Source organism: Acartia tonsa, chromosome 8 (genome assembly GCF_053477335.1).
Source record: "Acartia tonsa isolate MP-2025a chromosome 8, ASM5347733v1, whole genome shotgun sequence".
NCBI classification, from domain to species: Eukaryota; Metazoa; Arthropoda; class Copepoda; order Calanoida; family Acartiidae; genus Acartia; species Acartia tonsa.
The window spans coordinates 48,323,863-48,346,148 of NC_137267.1; the positions used below are offsets into that span (position 1 = coordinate 48,323,863).

General features: G+C 36.1%; 1 protein-coding gene across 1 annotated transcript in view; it reads left to right on the forward strand.

The window, feature by feature from the left end:
* Positions 1–3,374: 3,374 nt before the first annotated feature.
* The window catches only part of LOC145326656 (uncharacterized), a 23,009-nt gene continuing 4,097 nt past the window's right edge, over positions 3,375–22,286 (forward strand). Inside the window, exons 1-5 of the mRNA XM_080170024.1 lie at positions 3,375–3,399; positions 3,547–3,611; positions 11,727–11,791; positions 21,351–21,389; positions 22,159–22,255. Of these exons, the coding sequence (XP_080026150.1) occupies positions 3,375–3,399; positions 3,547–3,611; positions 11,727–11,791; positions 21,351–21,389; positions 22,159–22,255 (291 nt within the window). The remainder of the gene's footprint in view (positions 3,400–3,546; positions 3,612–11,726; positions 11,792–21,350; positions 21,390–22,158; positions 22,256–22,286) is intronic.

Below are 22,286 nucleotides of genomic sequence, written 5' to 3' on the forward strand. Positions count from 1 at the left end.
GCACTTTGCTGCTAGGGGCTGGAGGTAATATTTAGCTAGATAGATAGATAGGTAGATATCTGTAAATAATACTGGACTAACCATTGCTGGCACTTTGCTACTAGGGGCTGGAGGTAATATTTAGATAGATAGTTAGATAGATAAATAGATAGGTAGATAGATATATAGATAGATTGATAGAAAATAGTTGACTTAATATTTTGTTATTTGCCGATAAAAATTATTTCGGACGTAAAGGGTTAAACTAATAACATTAACTTATCTTATGTTTTCTCGTTTGTATAGTTAATTTTTTACTTGCTAGATGTCCGTAATAAATAAAAGAGGACAAGATTTTGCATTATTATTGTAAACACGCATTCATTTGAATAATTATTAGAAATTTGATTTAGTAATTCAAATTTGCATAGATTTAATAAATGACAAACTATTACTGTGAAAAAAGAACTTTAAAATTTGTATTAGGTTTTATTTATAAAAAATATAAAATGGTCTTCAGAAGATAGATTCGTATTTTAGTATATGTATTGGTTGCTCTTAATTTTTGATGAACATTGTTCACTTTTATCATTAATAGAATAAATTTGTTATCCATATTGATATTGAGTGTAGATAAAAGTTGGTCGTAAGATACAGATGGACAGACAATTGTTAATTCTGTTACACTTGTATACAGTTTCTCAGCGAAATTAAGGGATAAAACAACGGATTTTAAACTGGGATACATCCCTAATGATGAGAAATAAAATTACCGCTTCTAAAGATGAAAATTACTTAAATGGATATAGAATATGCGTCGATATTATGACGGGGATAATATTGTCACGAATCTAGGTTGCTAACATGGACATCATATATAGTTCAGTTCGTTCGTCCAGTAGGGGGGGGGGGGGGAGGGGGAGGGCTGGATTGTTATTTAGCCAATTTTCACTTTAAAGTTTCACTTTATAAGAGTACATGCAAATATTGTGTAAGATCCAAGTAATTATGTATCCATTATAATGGATACATAGATATGAATTCAATTGGCAGAAATATAGATAGATAGATAGGTAGATAACTGTAAACAATACTGGACTAACCATTGCTGGCACTTTGCTACTAGGGGCTGGAGGTAATATTTAAATAGCTAGATAGATAGATAGATATGTAGATAACTGTAAATAATACTGGACTAACCATTGCTGGCACTTTGCTACTAGGGGCTGGAGGTAATATTTAGATAGATAGTTAGATAGATAAATAGATAGGTAGATAGATATATAGATAGATTGATAGAAAATAGTTGACTTAATATTTTGTTATTTGCCGATAAAAATTATTTCGGACGTAAAGGGTTAAACTACTAACATTAACTTATCTTATGTTTTCTCGTTTGTATAGTTAATTTTTTACTTGCTAGATGTCCGTAATAAATAAAAGAGGACAAGATTTTGCATTATTATTGTAACCACGCATTCATTTGAATAATTATTAGAAATTTGATTTAGTAATTCAAATTTGCATAGATTTAATAAATGACAAACTATTACTGTGAAAAAAGAACTCTCAAATTTGTATTAGGTTTTATCTATAAAAAATATAAAATTATCTTTACATGATAAGTTCATTCTTTAGCATACGTATTGGTTGCTCTTAATTTTTGATGAACATTGTTCACTTTTATCATTATTATAATTATTTATTTATCCATATTGATATTCAGTATATATAAAAGTTGGTCGTAAGATACAGAAGGACAGACAATCGTTAATTCTGTTACACTTGTATATATTTTCCCTCAGTTTCTCAGGGTAATTAAGGAATAGGACAATGGATTTTAAACTGGGATACATCCCTAATGATGAGAAATAAAATTACCCCTTCTGCAGACGAAAATTACAGAAATTGATATAGAATGGATGTTATAACAGGGGGGGGATTGTCAAGAATTTAGGTTGCTAACATGGACATCATATACAGTTCAGTTCGTGCGTCCAGTAGGGGGGGGGGGGAGGGCTGGATGGTGCTTGCTTACATGTGAAGACCGGAGCACCGAAAACCCCCCCCCCCGCTTAGTTTTGACAAAAATCAAAAATAAGGGGGGGGGTAGTTTTTTAACCCCCCGCTTAGTTTTGACAAAAATCAAAAATAAGGGGGGGGGGTAGTTTTTAACCCCCCCCCTTAATTTTGAAGAAAATAAAAAATAAGGGGGGGGGGGTAGTTTTTTCACTGTACAACACGCCAGAAAGTTGAGTGAGGTAAATCAAGTAAATCCAGTATACCAGAGGGGAAACCTTATTACAGGGATATTCATGTTTTGGGGCATAATTTCCTTATTTATTGACTGATTTTAGTAATTGATGTAAAAGGTTTGCGCAAAATTAAAACCTTTTACTGGCCCCCCTCCTCCTTATTTTCTTTTTCTGTTCAGGGATACATCAATTACTAAAATCAGTCAATAAATAAGGAAATTATGCCCCAAAACATGAATATCTCTGTAATAAGGTTTCCCCTCTGGTAAACTGGATTTTCTTGATTTACCTCACTCAACTTTCTGGCGTGTTGTACAGTGAAAAAACTACCCCCCCCCTTATTTTTGATTTTCTTCAAAATTAAGGGGGGGGGGTTAAGTCTTTGCCTTGCTGAGCACTTTTCCTCCTTGCCGTTTTCCAGACATTAAAAAACTACCCCCCCCTTATTTTTGATTTTTGTCAAAACTAAGCGGGGAGGGGGGGGGGGGGGTTCGGTGCTCCAGTCTACCACATGTAAGCAAGTACCGGCTGGATTGTTATTTAGTCAATTTTCACTTTAAAGTTTCACTTTATTAGAGTACATGCAAATATTGTGTAAGATTCAAATAATTATATATCCATTATAATGGATACAAAGATATGAATTCAGTTTGCAGAAATATAGATAGATAGTAGATTACTGTAATTAATAAAACTGGCCTAACCATTTCAGGCACTTTGCTACTAGGGGCTGGAGGTAATAGATAGATATATAGATAGATTGATAGAAAATAGTTAACTTAATATTTTGTCATTTAACGATAAAAATTATTTCGTACGTAAAGTGTTAAACTACAAGCACTAACTAGTGATAAGTTTTTTTGTTTGTATAGTTTACTTTTTACTCGCTATTTGTCAGTAATAAATATATTACAATATGTTTTTAAACATTATTGTTAGCGCGCATTAGTTTAAATGATATCAATTTACTTTTATAAATAAAAGAAAATTAAATAGATTTCATATGTAACATAAGATTTTTATGTAAAAAAATACTTTTTAAATTGCAATAAGTTTTATATATTATTATTACAAATGTTAAATGATCTTTATGTATGCAAAATTCCCCATTTTCCATTAGTTACAAGTGTTTGTCGAACTATGTTCACTCCGAATATATATACAGGTAGCAGCACCCCTTGCACTTGGGGGCTGTATATACAAAGGTATATGGATAGTCAGAAAAATTGCCTAAAACCATAATTAAACTTATTTAGAGATAGATAGATATAGAGATAAGTTGATTGATTTTCTAAAGATTCTAATATTTTAGGTGTACTTCTATTGAATGAATTGGACCTTCTGCCCAACCCAGAATTACTACTTATGATTCCTCAGGTAAATATATTAAAACCTGCCTAGCAATCTCCCTTTCTTTCTCTCTCGTACTTTTTATTTAATCTTTCTTTCTTTCTTGCTCTTTCTCTCTCTCTCTCTACCCCCCCCCCCTCTCTCTCTCTCTCTCTCTCTCTCTCACCCTGGCTTTCTCTCTATATATCCTTCCCTTTCTTTATCTTGTCTTTCTCTAACTCTCTCTCTATCTATATATCTATCCCTCTCTTTAACTATTTCTATTCCTTCCTTTCTCTCTCTCTTACTTTCTTTATCTATGTCTTTCTTTCTCTCTAACTATCTCTCTGTCTATCATATATATCTCTTTCTCGTATTCATTCGAATCCGGTGGATAGGAACCGGTTCTCATCCATACGAAAAAACTATGTCTAGAATCGTATTATATCCAGCTTTCTACGAATATAAAAATGTACAATCATAAGATTAAAACCAGTTTTTTTAGCCCGCGCCTTCGGCACCTTGGGGCTAAAAAACTGGTTTTAATATTATAATTGTACATTTATATCCGCGGAAAGCTGTTTATAATACGATACGAGAAATAACTATTGTATCACCCTGGCTTTTTTCTTTCTCTCTCTCTCTCTCCTCTCTCGATTTTTTTTATCTTTCTCACTCTCTTTCCATCTTTATAGTCTTGCATTTTTTATCGATTTTTTTTCTTTTTAGTTATATATTGTAAAATTAATTTAATAATGTGGTATCCGCCTAGGTTAAATGGCAGACACCCGAGTTCAAATGACTACGGCAGTGCGAACAGACGTGGACACATATATTATAGAGAAGCTACGCTTCTCTAGCAATCACTAAGTAACAAACAGAGTCTATTCAGATGTTCCTTTATTCAGGGTCTAAGGTTTACTAAAGTTATATACAACAAACAATAAATACACAGATTGGAATAAGTAATCATAAACAGAATCAATATAAATACATATACAATAATCAGTTTGGGCAATAATGATCCCCCATCCCTGGAAAGGGTGGGGGGAATTAACAATACAGCTTAACCATAATAAGGCTGTCAAAATCTATCATTAATTTTAGGCATAGGGAGGGGGTCGGCTGACCCCTTCCCCAGTACTCGTGGGAGGGCCCTCGGCCCTTCTCCGAACCAAGGTCAGGGTTGCCATAGAACATGGCTCACGGCTGCCGAATACCACAACTCTCCCCTCGGAAGTTGGGAGGGGGCTTCCCTGCCAGACTTCCGACAGTGGTTGAGGCCTTCGGCCCGCTCATTAGGGGCTATTATATACAAGAGATAATGATTCAATGGAATCCTAGTGGTGGTTTTCAGGGCTGATGGGCTCCCAACGTGGGATAGAAGGTAGAGGCTGGCTTTTGTTGGGCACGTAGCTCGGCGCCAGCGGGTGTCAGGTTGGCATGGGGCGCAGCCGCTGCGGGACTGGTCAGCAACGGGGCATTCTGGTTGTTGTTGGCAGCGGCTGGGGCACTGGCTACCAGGTTGACCGTCTGGGCAACAGCCTGGCCTCCCGAGGGGCCGCGGGGCTTTCCAGAGTGTGGCCCAGGCCTGCCTGGGCGGTCATTTCCACTATGGATACCATCTCCTCGGCTGCTTCCCGGCCAATAGGAATGGCATCCCAGTCCACTGAAAAGTCCCGGGACTTGGCATGGGTGAGCCTGGCTCTGGCCAAGGCCTTGCGATACAAGGTTGGGTGATACAGGAATACTTGTGACATCGCATTTAGGGCGGCTCGTACACCTCCTTGTGCGGCTGCCAGGGAGATGATGGTTAAGTCCCCCAGCAGCTTGAGGATCAGCAACAGCAGACACAGTATGGCTGTGCCATCGCCCCACTCGTGAATAGCCTGTCTGAATCCAGGAAACGCCGGAAACGCTAGTAGCTGCTGCCAGTCGTTCAGCTCGGCCTGCAAATACAATCCTCCCGAGCTGAAGTCATCCAAGGGCTCGGTCAGCAGCTGCTTGGGTGTATCCAGCGGGGGCGGCCTCTTCTTAGGTGCAGGAGTTAGCTCTATCCATCCTTCCTCAGTGTGTACAGTTAGGGGGTAGGTGGAGGAGCAGGGGATTTTGGTGGCGTGGCCGCTATACACCTTTGTCACGGCATCTACAAATCCTGTGGGCTCCACCGGCACCTTGTCCCAACATTCATTGCTCTCCCTGACCACGTACTTATTACGTTGGCAGGTAAGCTGGAGCAATACATCTCCCCTCAAAACAGAGAACGTGCTCCCCTGGACGCGCACCGGATGGGCCGGGTCTAGCTGCTGGAGCTTCCAGCAATTGGCCGCTACTTCTTCTGCTGCTGCGCTTCTCATTCAAGTTTCCAGGGTAAATCCGATGTAACCTGCATGTATCTGGGCCTGGAGGGGGACATCCACGTCCCTGGCCGATACTCCGATACTCCGATACATTTCTAGTCTCCGGATGTGGGAATTCCAGGATTGCTTGGGCGGTCCTCGGTACTCCGGCAGGTTACTCAGCATCAGCTTGCGGTACTCGGCTGGAGCCGGCTGGGGATCGTCCTGGAGCCATCCTTGGAGCTGGTCGCCTCCTTGCGCTTGTGGCTGCTCCATCGGGTCAAAGGTTCAGCGGCGGGACACTAAGTTTTAAGTCAATACTATAGGTGGTTTACACTTATGGCTTTCTAGCCTAGCAGCCAACACTGTTTATCACTTGGTTGGTAGTTTAAACTACAAAGATCTAAAATAGGTGTACACTAGAATACTTGTCACTAGCTTCTGAGCTTTAAGGTAGGCTGGTAGGTGTAGATAGTTGTTGAGGGTCTGAACTGCTGTCAGGAACTGATTTGGTTTTCCTTATCACACTATAGATAGGAGGGAGGAGCTTGCAAGTCCTTTTTTCTAAAAATATCTCTGTTGTATGCTATGGAGTAGCTCCGCTCCTGTGTGTGTGTGTGTGCGTGGAATCTCCTTTTCTTGCAACGCGCCTACGCGCCGTCAGATTGCGCACACAGGTAAAACGCGCATCTATCCCTCAATCTGCTCTCTCATTGGTCCGCTTTATCTCCTTCGTCCGTTGAATTTTTGTTGCGTCCCAAGCTCCGCTGCACAACCCGTGAATTGCGCTCTGTTCTCCTGGTCGCTATCTCCGCACCGTGGACAGACTTATCCAAGTGTGGGGAGAAGGGGGAGTGCGTGAGGGGACGGGGTAAAGCCGTCCGTTCCCCCCTATGGGGAGGGGGGTGCTGCAGGTTTGAAGTGACTGGGTGGTGAGGTAATTGTGCCTCTTCCTTAATCCTGGGCTTATTGTTATGTCACCTCAATTGTATTTGCTTCAATTTATGGTGGGCCCCTCCCCTTCCGTTGGGATAAGGGGGTGTATTTGTCGTGCTGAAGGCTTGGGGTCAGATTGTTTACCAATGCATTGTTATCTTACATCTAGGTTCTATTTTTGGCTTTATCACAATACACAACAAATTTGTTTACCAAGCCTTGCCCATAAATCTATTGTTCAGCTTTCACACCAGGGTGGTAATCCATAAAATCTGATATAATATCTGTTTTTCTAGATGGATACTTGGAGTTAACGTAGTTTTTCTTCTGCTTGGTACACTACACTCGTATTTTCGCTCACAGCTCGCAGCTATTTGGCTTGTTTCAGCCAGTCGGCGGCAGGGAATGTCCCGTCCTGCAGCGCCGTGTATCCGAATCCGGCTGGTGGCGGCAGGGAATGTCCCTTCCTGCAGCGCCGCTGGTTCGGATCCTGCTATCTCTTGCAGTAAATGTTGGCCTATTTTCAGCCGTTTGCACTTATTTGGCCTGTTTCAGCCCGTCCGCAGGCCTGTTTCAGCCCTTGAGCGCTCAATCCTCCGTTAGATGTCGGCGCTTCTCGCGGTTCTCCGTCAAGTTTCGCTGCTCTCCGCAGTCTCTCGTCCGATTTCGCTACTCTCCGCAGCTCGGGTTCCGCCACACTTAGTGGTCTTTCGCTAGGTTTCGCTTCCACAACTGCCGGATACAGAGTTAGACCTTGCTATCCAGGGTGGGTAATTCAGGTTGCTTGTGTCAGTTTTGCCAGTTTCACTGCTGGGAGTACCTTAGCCTCAGCTGCGCGTCTGCTCTACACTTGTGGTTTGCCGTAATCTCACACAGCTGTCACCAAAAGTTGTGGTATCCGCCTAGGTTAAATGGCAGACACCCGAGTTCAAATGACTACGGCAGTGCGAACAGACGTGGACACATATATTATAGAGAAGCTACGCTTCTCTAGCAATCACTAAGTAACAAACAGAGTCTATTCAGATGTTCCTTTATTCAGGGTCTAAGGTTTACTAAAGTTATATACAACAAACAATAAATACACAGATTGGAATAAGTAATCATAAACAGAATCAATATAAATACATATACAATAATCAGTTTGGGCAATAATGATCCCCCATCCCTGGAAAGGGTGGGGGGAATTAACAATACAGCTTAACCATAATAAGGCTGTCAAAATCTATCATTAATTTTAGGCATAGGGAGGGGGTCGGCTGACCTCTTCCCCAGTACTCGGGGGAGGGCCCTCGGCCCTTCTCCGAACCAAGGTCAGGGTTGCCATAGAACATGGCTCAAGGCTGCCGAATACCACAATAACTCATAAGATAGAAAGATGGATATTAATTTTCGCATATGTATCCCATTGACAAATCATTACAATCGCACAAGATTTAATATTTAAGAATGTTAGGGGGGGGGGGGGAGAAGGAATAGTCAAACCCATCACTTTTTATTTAATTAAAATAAGTTCATTTTAAAGGGGAAGCACTTTCTTTGTAGTGGCAATTTTCCTCATGGGAAGGTGTAGATTTTCTCCCCCGAAATATTCAAAAACCTTTCCTGGGCCTAGAGATAGCTTCACTGTAAAGGAGAACCATATGGGTACAGCGGTTAGCGAGATTTTAAGCTTCAAACAGACAGACTTACATCATGATATTATAAATGAGATTGAACCATTTTGGGGATGTGATAATATGCGGATATTAATGCATACTGAGAGGAAAATGGATGTATTATATACGTGGATATTATGACAGGGAAAAATCTGACGTCAATTTAGGCTGCAAACATGGAACTCGATGATTGGTCAGTTCGTTTATCCAGTAGGAGGGGAAAAGATGAAGTAAAGGGGGTGGATATTTTACACTTTATTAGAGTACATTAAAAATCTGGTGTAAGATCCAAGTCATAATATATCCATTTTAATAAAAAAATGAATCCAACTTTTTTCCCAATAATTTCTAAATTACTTTTTATTTCTGTCACAATTTGATTTTGACCAAATCAATATTTTATTGAAAAATATTTTTATACAAAAATAATTTTTGGAAAGGGAGGGAGGGGGCAATAGACTGTTAATCACACCGATGCCCAAAGTATTTTTTTAAACAACGTTATCTTATTCGTTGACTTAAAAACTTTGGGTACGTTAATTACTTTGAGATTTGTGGCTTTGAATTTAGTAATTTCCAAATTTTAAAGGTAATAATTTTTATTGAAGGATTTATTTTGTATCAATGTTTTCAAGACATGTTTATAATGTCTGTTTTATTGGCCCAAGGGATCAAAGTCCCAGACTAGGGATTAGTCCTAATGTTAAAGTAACAGGGTGTCTGTCTGCAGGGGCGTCCAAGCTTTTTTATTTGGGGGGGTAATCACCCCATTACCCCCCCCCCCTTGGACGTCTATGTCTGTCTGTATGTTGGTAATTAAGGATCTCGCCAATATGGTTCTAATTTACATTGAAGCTTCTCATAGGTCCTGGGAAGATTTATAACTATTTGGGGGGAGGGTACCACAACCCCTCCTAAGAGTAAAAAATTGACTGAAATTAAAAATGAGAAGGGGGGGGGGGGCGTAATGTTTGATTCCCCCCCAAAATATTTTTCTTTACTTTTTCTTTTAAAATCTAAAATAAAAATGGGTCAGCGAATTTAAATTCCCACTTATCAAGTGCCCTTAGAGGCCTCTAGGGGCAGAGCTGCTAGTCATATATAAAGAGTTAAAATATATCCTAAAACCAACTTAAGACTTTTTGTGTTATATTACATTTCCTTTCAGAAGTGTTTTTTTTATAAATTTTTCCAAATTATTTTTGCTTCGCTGTACATGTTAGTTCTTATTATTTTTTTTTGTAAGAAAAAACTTTTTAACGCTTTCCCTTAAAGTATTCTGTTGATCTCTACTACCACCCCCTTTCCCTCTGATTTTGAAATACTTTTAAATTAAGGGGGGGGGGGGTTATTTTCTTTCCTTTGTTTATTAATCTTGGTAAGGTTAGATTGTCGTTGGAACTGGGTAGCCCCACAGAATAAGGGCCCTCCGTAGGGGTTAGGCATAAGATATCACTCCCAACCCCTTCTTTTTCAATTTATTTAAAAATCAAGATGGGGGGGGGGGGTGCCAGTGCTCAACCGTCACTTTGTGTGAATGCACCGACTATTTATCTTAATCAAGATTAACGCAGCTAGGGAGGAAGGGGACTTATGGCTGTTAAATGCACTAGTCCCCAAAGATTTATAATGTTTTCTAATTTGTTGGCCTAACAACTTTGGGGACTTTCATTTTGATTAGTTAATTATTTAAGTTGAGTGTCCAAACGTTTTAACCACTTAATGTAATCTACAAAAGTGGTAATTTTGTGTATCATCATTAGGGATGTACATCAATTTGTCGGCCATTGTCTTATCCCTTTATATCTCTGATGTTTACGTCATTTCATTAAAAGCTCGTTATATATCTTATTATTGATAACCAAAAAAGAGAGAAAAATGATAGTTATTTATTGCATCGTATTATAGACAGCTTTCCGCGGATGTTAAAATGAAATTGGTTGGATTTTTATTATTTTCATTTTAATAGTCGTGGAAATTGTCTGTAATATAATGCTATACATGATTTTTCAGTATGGCTGATAACCTGTTCTAATCCAGCGGATATCAATCGGTTTCGAAGCCATACTGGAAAACCTTGTTATATACCTAGTTATTTTTGATCAAAATAAATAAACAACAACAAAAAGAGAAAAAAAAAATAATATTTAATATGTTGAAAAGGAAAATTCTTAAAGAAGAAATTGAGTCTTGCAAAATTTATAAAACTAATAAAAGTGTTGAATTGGCAAAAATGAAAAATAAACTTATGTAAGGATTAGTGTTTGCGGCCCTAGCTTATTATTTCCCTGAAAATCATTTTACCCTTTAAATATTTTAAATATATCTCGCTTCTAACAATTTAAAAAAAAAAGTAAAAGTATGGCAAATTCCTCCTATATATAGCTAAAAACCTTACCTGGACTTATAAGAAGCTTCATTTTAAAAGAAAATCATATCAGTCCAGTGGTTAGCAAAATCCTTCGCTAAACACACACACACACACACACACACACATGGATAAACATCCTATTTCTTTTAATTAAAGATGATAATATTTTTTCTCGTATTCATTCGAATCCGATGGATAGGAACTGGTTCTCATCCATACGAAAAAACTATGTCTAGCATCGTATTATATCCAGCTTTCTACGAATATAGAAATGTACAATCATAAGATTAAAACTAGTTTTTTTAGCCGGTGCCTTCGGCATTGTACATTCTATATCCGCGGAAAGCCGTTTATAATACAATACGAGAAATAACTATTCTCGTATTCATTCGAATCCGGTGGATAGGAACCGGTTCTCATCCCTACGAAAAAACTATGTCTAGCATCGTATTATATCCAGCTTTCTACGAATATAAAAATGTACAATCATAAGATTAAAACCAGTTTTTAGCACGTGCCTTCGGCACCTCGGGGCTAAAAAACTGGTTTTAATCTTATAATTGTACATTCTATATCCGCAGAAAGCCGTTTGTAATACGATGAAAGAAATAACTATTACAGTATTCCTTCAAAACCGATTAATATCCGCTGGATTAGAACCGGCTCTCAGAAAATTTATAGACAATTTCCACAAATTTCAAAATTAAAATCATTAAATCAATACCAGTTTTGATAGCCTGGGCTTTTGGGCCCCTCGTGGCTAACAAAACAGGTTTTAATCTTATAAATTTTCATTTAATATCCGCGGAAAACTGTCTATAGTACGTTGCGATAAAAAAACTACTCTTTCTTTTTTTAGACCCTGAAAAATACAGTGTTATCTGCAATTCGACGCCCTATTATCAGAAAATCAGATGAAGCTGGGTAAGTTTAGTATTTCTTTTTTTATAATTGCCAATTAGTAATTATACCTAGGGAGGGAGGGGACATTGGGCTGTTTAATATACTAGTCCCCAGGGTTTTATGATAACGTTTTCTTTCTTATTAGCTTAAAACTGTGGGGTTTCTTGTTGAATCTTTATTGGTTGGTTCATTAAGTTCAGTGTCCAAACGTTTCAACCACTAATTATAATGTACAGAAAGGGTAATTTTGTGTATGATCATACGATCATTGGGAATGTATATAAATTTATCGGCCATTGTCATATCCCTTTAGATTCCTGAATTATACTGGTAAGGAATTAGAGTGTATTATGGTTTACTATTATTTTTTCCTTCCTCCACTTTTCAACCTAAAATTTTAATCTACAGTAAATAATTAAGAAAATCCAAACAATAATGACTATATTAATGAGTAGCGAAGCACAAATAATCTTGCATGAACAAACATACAAAGCAGTTGTTCAGTGGTCTTAAAAGAAAGAGAGAAAAAATTTTATATAATTTATGATAGAATACCAAAAAAACATTCCAAAAATGGGGTATAGTTCCTTTCGTGGCAACGCCTCTTAGGAGACGTTTCTTCGTATTTTTACGGTAGCTTTTCCCATATTTCTAGCCATTGCGGGGGGCTCAAACCCTGCGGGGCCAATTGCCTGATAAAATAAGTAAGTTGTATAATAAACGCTCTTTATAAATGGGTGTCAGAAATAGCAGCTTGACGGGCAGACGGCAGACGAACAAAAAAATTCAATTATAGAGTAGCTTTGATTTTAAAGAGCAACTTAAGGTGAAAATAACTCACATAAATCCAACTTTGATTCAGTACTTTTGAGAACAAATATCTACGTCAACAGTTACAGTTTGTACAGGGAGGAAGGGAGGGAACATTGTTTATAAAATCAGTCTCAAAGTTTAATGATAAAGTTTTGTTACTCGTTGACTCAACAACTTTGAGGACTTTTATTGAGTTTTGGTTCATTAAGTTGCGTGTCCAAAAGTTTTAACCACTAATTGTAATCTAAAGAAAGGGTAATTTTGTGTATCACAATTGGATCTACATCAATTTATCGGCCATTGTCTTATTCCTTTAAATACCTGGGTTTAATTTTCATTGGTTGATCAGATTTAAGAATAATGATTTAGATATAGACTATTTCTTTATATGCATAGCAACTCTATAATAATCTGCTTCCCTCGCTTAAAAAAAAACATAAAAAATGAAGTCATACTGCCCTACATTGGCCAATTAAAAGGAGAGGGACAAAGTGTCAAAAAATCAGCCATGTGACGTCATAAAAATGAGGGATTATCCATCTCTTTTTTAGGGGTTTTCTTTCCCACTTCTCCTCTCATCTCCCTCATTTTTATGACGTCACATGACTGATTTTTGAAACACTTTGTCCCTCTACCAATTAAAAAGAACACTGGTCTGCAATTGATAATTTAGTCTGTCTTTGATCATTTGCATTGTATGACGTCATTTTTTATGTGCACCAAATTTAACGAATCCTTGTAAGCTAAAAAACTTTTACGCTTTGGCGTTATACGGACCTATGACAGACGGGCGAAGCCGCTAGTACATTATACAGTGTTAGCGTCTGCGCTCTGTATTCGAAGGGGTAGGGAATGAGAGGAAATAGCCAAAAACTATCCCTAAGTTTAACACTAAAAAAGAAATAGCCTAAAACCTTCTTTGGACCTATCTGACGCTTCCCAAAAATGGAGAACTCCATTGGTTTAGTAGTTATTGAAATCTTAAGTAACAGATAAAAAAAACGTTACTACTTTACATGATAGTATATCCCTGTTGAACCTGTAACATAGTGCTGCCATTTAATTTCATCATCTACATTAAAAAAAGTGATTTTAAACTGACATATGCTGATATGCTTAACAATGTGCTGATGGTTTTTTTTTCGATTTCTTTTATTATTGGTCATGTTGATATAAACAGAATATCAAAGTTTCACACGGATAGTAGTTACAGTAAATTATGTATGTATGTATATTTCAAATTCAATTATTTAATACCTATATTTGTGACAACTTTTGTTTTATAAATTCTTCCAATTTTTAACATCTACAAAAACCCCGCCCCTCTCGGAGAGCCTCAAACCCGCATCATACGGATAAGGTAACCGACATTCTATAAATGAGCTATGACGGAGACCAATTATCAGTGGTGAAAAAAGACAAGATAGACAAAGATAGTATAATTTAAAACTTTACTCTTTTTCATGTCTGTCATTGTAGCTCAGGGGTAGAGATGAGGTTCCAGTTCAGGTCAGATGGTTCAAATCTACCCTTTTTCACTCTCTGAGATAATAATTAATATTTGGTAAAAGTAAAAAAATATTTTTAAACATTTACCTTATGCCAACAGTCACTTAAAATATCAAAAAGCTATTACATGCCAGAGTATATAAGATTAAAAAAATATTGTTTCATTGGTGAGTCTTGAACCACCCACCTTGAAACTTTACATCTCAAACCTGACGCCTTAACCAAAAGAGCTAATTCAGCATGAGACAATTACTGTTATTTTACAGCCTTAGTTTACATGCCAAAGTAAAAAAGATTGAAAAAAAAATGTTTCAGTGGTGAGTCTTGAACCACCCACCTTGAAACTTGACATCTCAAACCTGACGCCTTTACCAAAAGAGCTAATTCAGCATGAGACAATTACTATAGTTTTACAGCCTTAGTAAACATGCCAAAGTATATAAGATTGAAAGAAAAATAATGTTTCAGTGGTGAGTCTGGAACCATCCACCTTGAAACTTGACATCTCAAACCTGACGCCTTTACCAAAACAGCTAATATATCATGAGACAATTACTATTGTTTTACAGCCTTAGTTTACATGCCAAAGTAAATAAGATTGAAAAAAATAATGTTTCAGTGGTGACGTGAGTCTTGAACCACCCATCCTTGAAACTTGACATCTCAAACCTGACGCCTTTACCAAAAGAGCTAAATCAGTATGAGACAATTATTATAGTTTTACAGACATAATTTACATGCCAAAGTAAATAAGATTAAAAAAAATAATGTTTTTTTAGTGGTGAGTCTTGAACCACCCACCTTGAAACTTGACATCTCAAACCTGACGCCTTTACCAAAACAGCTATTTCAGCATGAGACAATTACTATAGTTTTACAGCCTTAGTAAACATGCCAAAGTATATAAGATTGAAAAAAATAATGTTTCAGTGGTGAGTCTTGAACCACCCACCTTGAAACTTGACATCTCAAACCTGACGCCTTAACCAAAAGAGCCATATAAGAATTGGATAAATTTTATATTTTTACAGCCTTAATTTACATGCCAAAGTATATAAGATTTAAAAAAAATAATGTTTCAGTGGTGAGTCTTGAACAACCCACCTTGAAACTTGACATCTTCAATCTGACACCTTAATCAAAAGAGCTAATTCAGCATGAGACAATCACAATTGTTTTACAGCCTTAGTTTATGTACCAAAATAAATAAGATTTAAAAAAAATAATGTTTCAGTGGTGAGTCTTGAACCACCCACCTTGAAACTTGACATCTCAAACCTGACGTCTTAACTAAAAGAGCTAAATCAGCATGAGACAATAACATTGTTTTACAGCCTTATTTTTCATGCCAAAGTATATAAAATTGAAAGAAAAATAATGTTTCAGTGGTGAGTCTTGAACCACCCACCTTGAAACTTGACATCTCAAACCTGACGCCTTAACCAAAAGAGCCATATAAGCATTGGATAAAGATTATAGTTTTACAGCCTTAGTGTACATGTCAAAGTAAATAAAATTGAAAAAAAAATTTCAGTGGTGAGTCTTGAATACTCACCTTGAAACTTAACATCTCAAATCTGACGCCTTAACCAAAAGAGCCACATCAGCATTGGATAAAGATTACAATTTTACAGCCTTAGTTTACATGCTAAAGTATATAAAATTGAAAAATATTGTTTCAGAAAATATTGTTGACAGAGAGAGAGAGAGAGAGAGAAAGAGACAGAGAGGGGGAGAGAAAGAGAGACGGAGAAAAGTACATAGATTTCATGACAAAGGAAAGATAAAAAAAAGATAACGCATCATTCTTTTTATAAAAACCCACCCCTGTGTATGTTACAACATGTTGTGATGAACACAACATGTTTTCAAAAACATATTCAATGTCATCTTTTTCAAATAAATCTAAAGAGAGTGAATTTGTGAAATAAAATGTATGAATTAAAATGTCAGTTTGTAAAGGTTATTAGATTAATTTTGAATTGGTTATTCAACTATGCCAATACAAGGTGGGTTTTTAGTAAACGAATGCCACAAAAGGATTTTATAGAAATATAGAGCGTATTTTATATTGTAAATCCAAAAAAAGTAAATAAATCATTGAATAAACCTAGCCAATAGCAAGATAGTTATATCGAGCCAACTCTAGTTATACATATGACAACGTTTATGTAAGTTTATAGAAGAAAAAACAATTACAATTAATCATAATGCAAAATAGAACATAAAGTCAGTCATAAGTAAATAATTGCGACTTGACACCTCATTTATGACCATTAGTCAAGTTAGAGGATTTACCCAAGCCGCTGTTTGTGTTATCTGATAAGGGAGTAAAAAAAAACCTTGGAGATATGATTGCAGTTATTTACACTGCATTAAATTAAATGTGACTTAACTGGTGTTTATTATGTGTTTCTATTGGAATTTGTTTGTATATATAGAAATGTAGTTATAAATGTAGTTACCTTGTAGTTATATTATTGTAGTTATAATGAAATTTTGTAAGTAAAACGATTGTAGAAATAATGAATGTCATTTAAGAGTTCTAAAATATAAAAAATATGCTGATTTGTGTGTTTAGAAGAAAATTATGCTGATTGTATCATAAATAAAAAATTTTTATTGTGATATTTAGAAGGAAGCTACTCTATTTTTAGATGTCTAAATTGTTTGAAGCTGTGATTTATTAGAATGGAATGTGGTGGCCGTTTAGGATACGGTAGTTTGGTTTGGAGAAGTTTACATTGCTGACATTTTTGTTAAATCATATTGACATTCCTGAAAGTTTAGGTTAGTATATGTAGTCATAAATAGACAAATGCCCTTGCCCATCATTCAATAAGCATAATCTAAAGACTTTTTTTTTGGTAGACCTTTATAATTGAAAATGCTAACCCCACTACTTAGCTAGCAAAATTCTGATACTAGGCCATTGTTGTCACGTTGTTACAGAAATGAATAATGTAAGTATAATTTATAACTAATGTCTAGCAGATTAAGAATTGAACGTGGTGGCCGATTAGGATACTTTATTTTAGGTTTGCAGTTGATATTGGTGACATTTGCTGTTAAATCTACTTAATAAAAAACACCTCTGAAGTTTAAATTATTATATGTAGTCAATTTAGATTCATGCCCAATCTCATTAAGCGTAAATCTAAGGACTAATTTTTTTGAGACCTACATAAAACCTAGAAAAATGCTAACCCCTCCCTTAGTTAGCATAATTCTGATGCTAGGCCAATTTTGTTATGAATATTACAGAAGTGAGTGATGTAAGTATAATTTTACAACTAATGTCTGGCAGATTAAGTTATATTAGAAGATTTGATGGAAAATTATTTTTTGAAGGCTAAGTTGACTATGAAATATTGCTTATTTTCTTGGGAATATGTGGCCGATTTAGGTAAAATATTTTAAATTTGAAGAATTTCATTTTTATAAATGAAGGCGGAGATGACATAGTAGTGATTTTAATTTATGAGGATTATGAAATTTTGAAGGTGAAGTGTTGATATTGTCTAGGAAATGTGGTTGACATTGAATTGGGTTTGTAGATATTATCACTTAGATCCATTTTGAGTTGTAGTTTCTAGAAGATATGTCTTGGAATAAATATTTTTATATAACTAAAGTTGATATTTATAAGTTACATTTTTTGTGTGAAGTTACTCACTTAAGTCACAAGTGAGTTTACTGCAGCTTTCACATTGTGCATGCGAATGTATGCTCTGAGAGCTTACACTAAAAGTATGTCTACACTCTACAACACCGTATAACATAATAACATCAATTTATTTTAAAAAGCAGAGCTGTCAACTAAAAGGTTGCTGTATGAAACTTACTACACTGCCCCTATGACTTTTTTTTACACTAGAATAAAGATTTGTCAAAAAATTAAAAAATGCTAAAAAGACAATTTTTACATAGTGCTTTCCCTCAATGGGCACTGAACCGCTCCCCCCTTACTTTTGAAAACAAATTGAAAATAAGAAGGAGTATTTTTTCCCCCAGGCCTAACCCCTGCAAGGGTTTCAAATTCTGCGGTGCCCTAACCCAGAGTGGCCATAGAAATGACAAGAGAGCGTTGAAACTTTTTTGAATTGGTTGAAGGTCCGAACACTAAAAAAGTCATAAAAACTGTTAAAAATATTAGTTTTGAAAGCCATCCTGTACTTTGCATACATTTGACAAAACATAAATCATAAAGAAAATACTGTATCTTATGTAACACTTGTACAAAAAGTATAATTCGTTTACAGAAAAAAATATAAATCATCATAAAGGAATACCTTATGTTATCTATAATACAAAGTAGAACGATGTCTGTCTGTCCGTCTGTCCGTCTGTCTGTCTGTCCGTCTGTCTGTCTGTCCGTCTGTCTGTCTGTCCCTTAAGATCTCGGTAACCACTGAACCGATCGGATTCTACTCTTCAGGGTATATACCTATTGGTCCTGTGGTGGTTTAAGCTATTTTCTTGGGGGGTGGGACACCCCTAACCCCCCAAAAACAAAAAAATCTCCCCCCCCATTTTTTTTTTTTTTCTTAAGATTTCCTTGGTCCTTTAACGAATTTCGCCTAAATTTTTTTTATCACCTCTTGGGGCAAAGCCCCTAGAGGCTTGGGGCGAAGCCGCTAGGATAGCCTGATATCTAGTTGCCGAATGTGTACGCAGTTTCCTGAGTGTTTCCTCATCCTAGCTCAATATTTACTACTAGCTAAAAAAGCTTCAAACTTCAAAAAAAAAAATCAAAATTTAAAAAATTCAAATTTATAATGTATATTGTATAAATCGTTTACACATTCAAATTTTGATTTTTTTAAGGGAAGTTTGAAGATTTGTAGCTAGTAGTAAATATTGAGCGAGGATGAGGAAACACCCAGGAAACTGCGTACACATTCGGCAACCTGATATCAGGCTATCGCCGCTAGTGTAACAAAAAGTATAAATCGTTCACTATAACAAGGATGACAACATCTATAAAAAGCGAAGCGCAATAAATCTGACAATTGAACAAACGAATAGACAACATAGCGTGACAGAAATTTTAAAAGGAAATTATATAAAAGTCTGTCAGAAAATTTGATGATGATCTGTTGACTTAAAATTTGGTTAAATGCATGACGATAATCAATGTATATGAATGCACTATTCTTCAAAATTTAGGTTAAATCAACTTGAAAAATCAGCCATGTGACGTCATAACAGGAGGGATTATCAATATCCTTCTCTTTCCCACTTCTCCTCTCATCTATCTCATTTTTATGACGTCACATGTCTGATTTTTGAGACACTTTGTCCACTTACAATTTGATTGATAAAATGGAAATTCAGAATTTCTAGTAATTCTAATAGAGTTACTTTATCATGCTTTATCGCTTCAGAAATCTTCACATAGATAGTAAAAATTACAAGCTATCCGATACTGACGGACGTAGGGTGTGACAAACCAAAAATGTATAAAAGTTTTGCCCTTTCCAAAGTAAAATATTAGTATTTATGATGTGAATACTAAACTATAACAACCTTGACAATGCAATGGATATGATTTATAACACAAACGTCCTTGTCAAAACCAGATAAATATAAAAATTGTGTATATTATTTATTAGATTCATGGGTGTGCAGTGTGCACCCCCCCCCCTTCCTAAAGCAAAGATTGTCCCTATTTTTAAAAGCGAAGCTTTTCTATAATTAGGGTCGGTCCGTCCGTACGTCCGTAACGGATAGCTTTTTTCGTTATTTTAGGCATGTTAGAATTGTCCTATCGATTTCAAATTTTGCATGGTGATTCCTTTAGTAGTTAGGTACGATTTAGAAAGCGTAGCAACTCTACAATCATTACAAAAATTTCCGTACGTCCATTTTAAACATGTTGATTTTTTTACTTTTTTAACAACAAATTTTTATGTGATCTTATCATCCGATTGATATGATTTTTGGTATATTGATTCATGGGACAACAAAGTATAATGTTATAAGCAAAGCAACTCTATAATCAAGTCCTAAATATGTAAGTATGTCCATAAACATTATCCTGTATAAAGCAGTTTTTCAACAAATTTACTTACAATTTTGCTTCGACTCTTATACATTTATATTCTGATTATTCAGTTCTGACACTATATAAGTGTTCATGTCCGTTTGTCCTACCGTTTCAGTGCTTCGCTTTTATGGATGTTGTCATCCTTGTTTATTTATATTTTAGGAGTAAAAAATTTACATTCTATTATATAAAGTAGCAAGCTTAAGATCTCCGTAACCGCTAAACCGATATGGTCTTCCTTTATATGGGAGCTTCTTACAGGTCCCAGGATGGTTTTAGGCTATTAAATTTTTTTAAAAAAGTCCGGGTATGGTTTTAGGCTATTTTTGTGCTCTTTCTTCTAATTTAGAGCACCTAGATTCTAGGGGCGCAGCCGCTAGTTATCATATAAAGTAGTAAGCTTTTTTTGTCTGACACGAAGGATCTCGCTAACCGCTGAACCGATATTGTTCTCCTTTACAGTGAAGCTTCTTATAGGTCCTGGGAAGGTTTTAAACTATTTTTGGGGAGGGTGTCTTCAACCCTCTCCTACCAAAAATAGTTTTTTATTCTTTTTAAACTCAAATTTAATATAGGATGAAGTCGACTTTTCCCCCTCCTAACTTAAGTGCCTGTAGAGGCTTCTAGGGGCGTAGCCGCTAGTCCTTATACTAAAATAACAGGATGTTTGTGGTTCTATGTGTTTGTTTGTACCGAAGGATCTCGCTAACCGCTGAACCGATCGGGATCTCCTTAACAGGGTAGCTTCTCATAGGTCCCGGGAAGGTTTATAACTATTTTCTTGGGGGACGGGACACCCCAACCCCCCCAAAAATGAAAAATCCCCCCCCAAAATTAAAAAAAAAATTTTTTTTAACTAAAATTAAAAATAATTAAAAATTTTTGCTTTTTCTTTTAACATCTAAAATAAAAAAATTGGGTTATCAAATTCGACTCTACCCTCCTAAAGTGCCTCTAGAGGCCTCTAGGGGCGTAACCTCTAGTTCTTTTATAAAGTTCTTATTCTTTAAATTAAACTAGCACCCCAAGCGATTAAAGGTTCACATTTCAAAGGGGTATGTAAGAAGGGGACACAAAATAGCCTAAAACCATCTTGGGCCCTATGTGAAGATTCCCAAAAATGAGAAATCGATCAGTAGTGTAGTTATTGAAATCTTAAGCTTAAAAAAAAACCTTACTACTTTATGTAATAGGATGTTTTCTATTTAGTTATAGTTCGAGCACTCAAGTATATGAAACTCCAGGACCGTAAGTATTTTTTAAAAACCGCAACAAAACTCTATAATTTACTTTGTCTGTCTGTCCGTAACGCTATGGAGGCAACGTGATAATCTCGCCTACTATTTGATATAAGCATCTGATTTTCAATGAATATTCCCATGAAATATGAGCATCTATTCTATACATTGTTGTCTGTCGTTCATGCTTCAAAAGCCAAAAATAGTTATTTTTATAAAGATTTCGTGATTTACTTTTTATATATAACTAGCGGCTACGCCCCTATAGGTCTCTAGGAGCACTTAAGGAGGGGGGAGTTAGTCCCAAAAAAATCCCATTTTTTTAAATTTAGTTGACAAAAAAAGTTTTTAATTTTTTTTTTTTGGGGGGGGGCGCTGATTTTTTCTAGTGGCGATTACTCTTGGGAGGGTGGCTGTACCCTCCCCCAAAATAGTTATAAACCTTCCCGGGACCTGTGAAAAGCTACCTAAGGAGAACCCGATCAGTTTGGCAGTTAGCGAGATCCTTCGGTACAGACAAAAAAGCTTATTACTATATTAGGATAGTTAAGAATTATGCAATATATATTTGGAAAAATCATCCATAATCGTATACTCCGATATGTAATAAAAATGTTATAAGAAATGTTTATAGAGCACTATAGGTAAAGGCTCCGCAGGGGTAAGGCATTGGAAAAACTACATCCTTATTTTAATTTAAATTGTAATAGAGGAAGGGAGAGGGATTAACGGTACTCAACTGACATTTTATGTGAAAGTACCAACCTATTTTATTTTAGGCCATACAATTTCACAACAGAGACTACAACAAGTTCAACATATTCAGCACCAAATATTCAAGATACATTTCCTTCTTATATTACTAGAGATACATGGGTATGTATTATTCTTATATAAAAGTAACAGG